Raw genomic sequence first — 3,304 nt, forward strand, 5'->3', positions numbered from 1 at the left:
GTAGTTAATGATAACAATAATAATAATATTTTATAAAAAAATAATAATAGCAATTTAAAAAATACATATTATATATATATATATATATATATATATATATATATATATATATATATATATATATAGAGAGAGAGAGAGAGAGAGAGAGAGAGAGAGAGAGAGAGAGAGACATTATGTTTATTATATATTAAATCTAATAAAGACTATAGTTCTCAGCACCGGTTTGAGACACAGTATTGGTTAATAAGGAATAAACTATACAAAAATTGTCTAGTCTACTTTGACGTCCTGAATGTCCCCCAGAAGATGGGAATAAGAGACATTTTGCTCTCTATGCTGTAAAGGAGTAAACACTTGAAAGGAAGAGCCAAGTATTGAAATTTATTAAAAATACAAAGGGTGCCAACTCACAGAATAATTAAGTATCTTTTATAATCCTAAACTAATATTAACAGTGTTTTTGTAAAAGGCTGAATAAACAATTAAGGTGTTCATTCAACACTTGGCTTTGTGTTGTACTCATGCGGAACACACACTGATTCCAGACGCTCCCTGTTTTCTGTTTCATCGCGTTGGTTCACACGCTGCGCGCGTAAACACGGGGGGAAAGAAAATACATAAATCAGTAAAAAAAAAAAAAACAATAGTGCAAAATGTTGTACCCACCTGCGTGTTGGGGCGGTGTGTGTCCGTCTCTGGTGTACTGGCCGTACTGGTGTCGGTACGCGTTGCTGTAAGGGTACTCGGCCTTGGCGCCGTAGGGAGACACGCTGCTCATTGCGCACACGTTAAACTGGTGGTAAGACGCGTTGTGCGGCCCCTGCGCGTACGCCTGACCCGTGTAGTAATCATGGTGGCCTTGGTGCGCTGTGTAGTACCCCATGTCCGTGGCTGAGGACTCAGGCAGTGTAGGAGAGTCCTTGGAGCCCGGGTGGCAGCTCATAGAGCCGGAGAGATCAGCAGAAATGCCGGATAGCTTCCTGTCGTAAGTCGCTCCACTCATCGTGGGGGAATTCAAATAAATTGCAAACGCAAGTAATAATAGATTCGCCGGCTGTTAGGTCCTTCTCCAGCAACGGGTGTGTGTTCAGAGAAAAAAAGTAATGAAATAAATGAGAAATGTGGGACGCCTTTAAGGCGAATCCTTGAAAGACTGGAGCTCTGGAGCTCCTCTGTGATCTTCTCTTCTCTTCTCTTTACTTCTCACATGAAGCTCAAGCTACTACTCCCTTAAAGACGACGCAGAGAGTTTGGGAAAGTAAATTATAGGGTGGATGCTGCTCTCTGATTGGTTAAAACACTTCGTCTCTCTCTCTCTCTCTCTCTCTCTCTCTCTCTCTCTCTCTCTCTCTCTCTCTCTCGGCAGAGCCTCTCTCGGTCCTCACACACACACACACACACACACACACACAAAGGCGCAGTGAATATTTTTGTAGATCTTTTCAGTGGCAGTAGATCATTTTTAGCATCTCCACTAAATGAAAATCTAATCACTATTCTTGCGTTCTATGTTTAAATTCCTGATGCCAAATGTAGAAACAGAAAGTTTCACACACACACACACACACACACACACACACACACACACACACAGAGAGAAAACAAAACAAGTTACAGTCTTTCTTGGATTCTTTCTCTTTATACCCTGCGTGTGTGTGTGTGTGTGTGTGTGTGTGTGTGTGTGTGTGTGTGTGTGTGTGTGTGTGTGTGTTTAACCAATAATAAAAACAAGTAATCTCTCCAACGCGTTATTTGCGTTTGTTTTCTCATTCAATTTCCATTCCCGTGAATATTCAGGAGGACTGTTCGCCTTCGAGACAAGCTCGTGATAGCTCTTGTTTTATTCTATTCTTATTCAGAGACGACTCGAGACTTTGGTTTCAAGGTGAAAGACTTTGAATTAAAAGCCTGAAGGCCAGTAGGACATTCCTCTATATGCTCCTTACACTGAGCCACCTGAGGCGTCTTAACCTATAACACTGAGACAGAAGCACTTTTGGCTTGTAACATGGAGATTTATGCAGAATTCTCCTGAAGAACCCGACAAGAGATTATAATACATATATCATAAAGATTATACTATATATAATATAGAGATTATAATACATACTGTATATTATAGAGATTATAATACATATATTATAGGGAGATTATAATACATATATTATAGAGATTATAATACATATATTATAGGGAGATTATAATACATATATTATAGAGATTATAATACATACTGTACGTTCAGGGAGCACTAACAATGTTTGTTTATGGATTGTGAAGTAAAGTATGTTTATTATTATATTATTATTATCTATTATAAATACATTGGATACATTTGATAACATTAAAATGATATTTACTTGATAGACGATGCCCCTCTATATCATTCAAATGGATAAACTTATTTATACATTTATAATTTTTTGTAATTAATGTTTGTAAACAAAACCGGTCTGAATAAATAAACAGATAAACCAACAAATATATAAATAGACACAACAGAAAAAATAAGAACAAACAAAATAAACAAGTAACCAAAACAAATAAAATAGTTCGTTTGTTTGTTTGCTTTTTTGTTTTTCCCCTAAACAACACAAAACACAAAACACAAGGGCAAGAGTATAGGAGGTAAATTACTAATGGCTTCTTACTTTGTAAATTAGCCTGAGTACTGTATATATATATATATATATATATATATATATATATATATATATATATATATATATATATATATATATATATAGAAGAAGAAGAAAAAGAGGAAGGAGAAAAAATTCATTTTTATTTTCAACTTTCCTCAGTAATAAACACCGTCAGCTTCATGCTTAATATAAAGCATAAAAAAGGTATAAAAACTATTGTTGTACTGTTGTGGGAAAATTGTTCGGTCATCACTTTTTGAGATTCGTTTCTAACGCTATACTGCCTCCCCGTGGTCAAAAACGAAACAATTCGTCACAAACATCACTGCTCCACTGAATCTTACTGGGGTGCTCTGCGAACTGTGAGCTTTCCTACATTATTTGGTAAACAGTCTTAACAAATTTTTGGTCAAGCCAATAAAACTATAACCATGTTCTGGTATAAACATGTTCTGGTATATATTCCCCCAAGGGAAGAAGAGCCTTGGAGTTGTGACCAAGAATCTGATGGTCACTTTGGATAAGCTCCAAAGATCATGTATAGTAAGAAACTTGCCAGACGGAAGCCTTTCCTAAGTGCAAAACACAAAATAAGCCCCAAAATATACCAGCATTTATTTATTTACCACAAATCTTTTTTTTTTTTAACTTTGTTATTT

At 36.0% G+C, this 3,304-nt stretch overlaps 1 protein-coding gene across 1 annotated transcript in view; it reads right to left on the minus strand.

The window, feature by feature from the left end:
- dlx3b (distal-less homeobox 3b) overlaps positions 1 to 1,239 on the minus strand; it is a 4,102-nt gene extending 2,863 nt beyond the window's left edge. Inside the window, exon 1 of the mRNA XM_046853045.1 lies at positions 667 to 1,239. Coding sequence (XP_046709001.1) covers positions 667 to 1,003 — 337 coding nt within the window. The 5' untranslated portion in view covers positions 1,004 to 1,239. The remainder of the gene's footprint in view (positions 1 to 666) is intronic.
- Between the last annotated feature and the right edge of the window lie 2,065 nt (positions 1,240 to 3,304).

The sequence above is a fragment of the Silurus meridionalis genome, chromosome 7 (genome assembly GCF_014805685.1).
Source record: "Silurus meridionalis isolate SWU-2019-XX chromosome 7, ASM1480568v1, whole genome shotgun sequence".
Taxonomy (NCBI): domain Eukaryota; kingdom Metazoa; phylum Chordata; class Actinopteri; order Siluriformes; family Siluridae; genus Silurus; species Silurus meridionalis.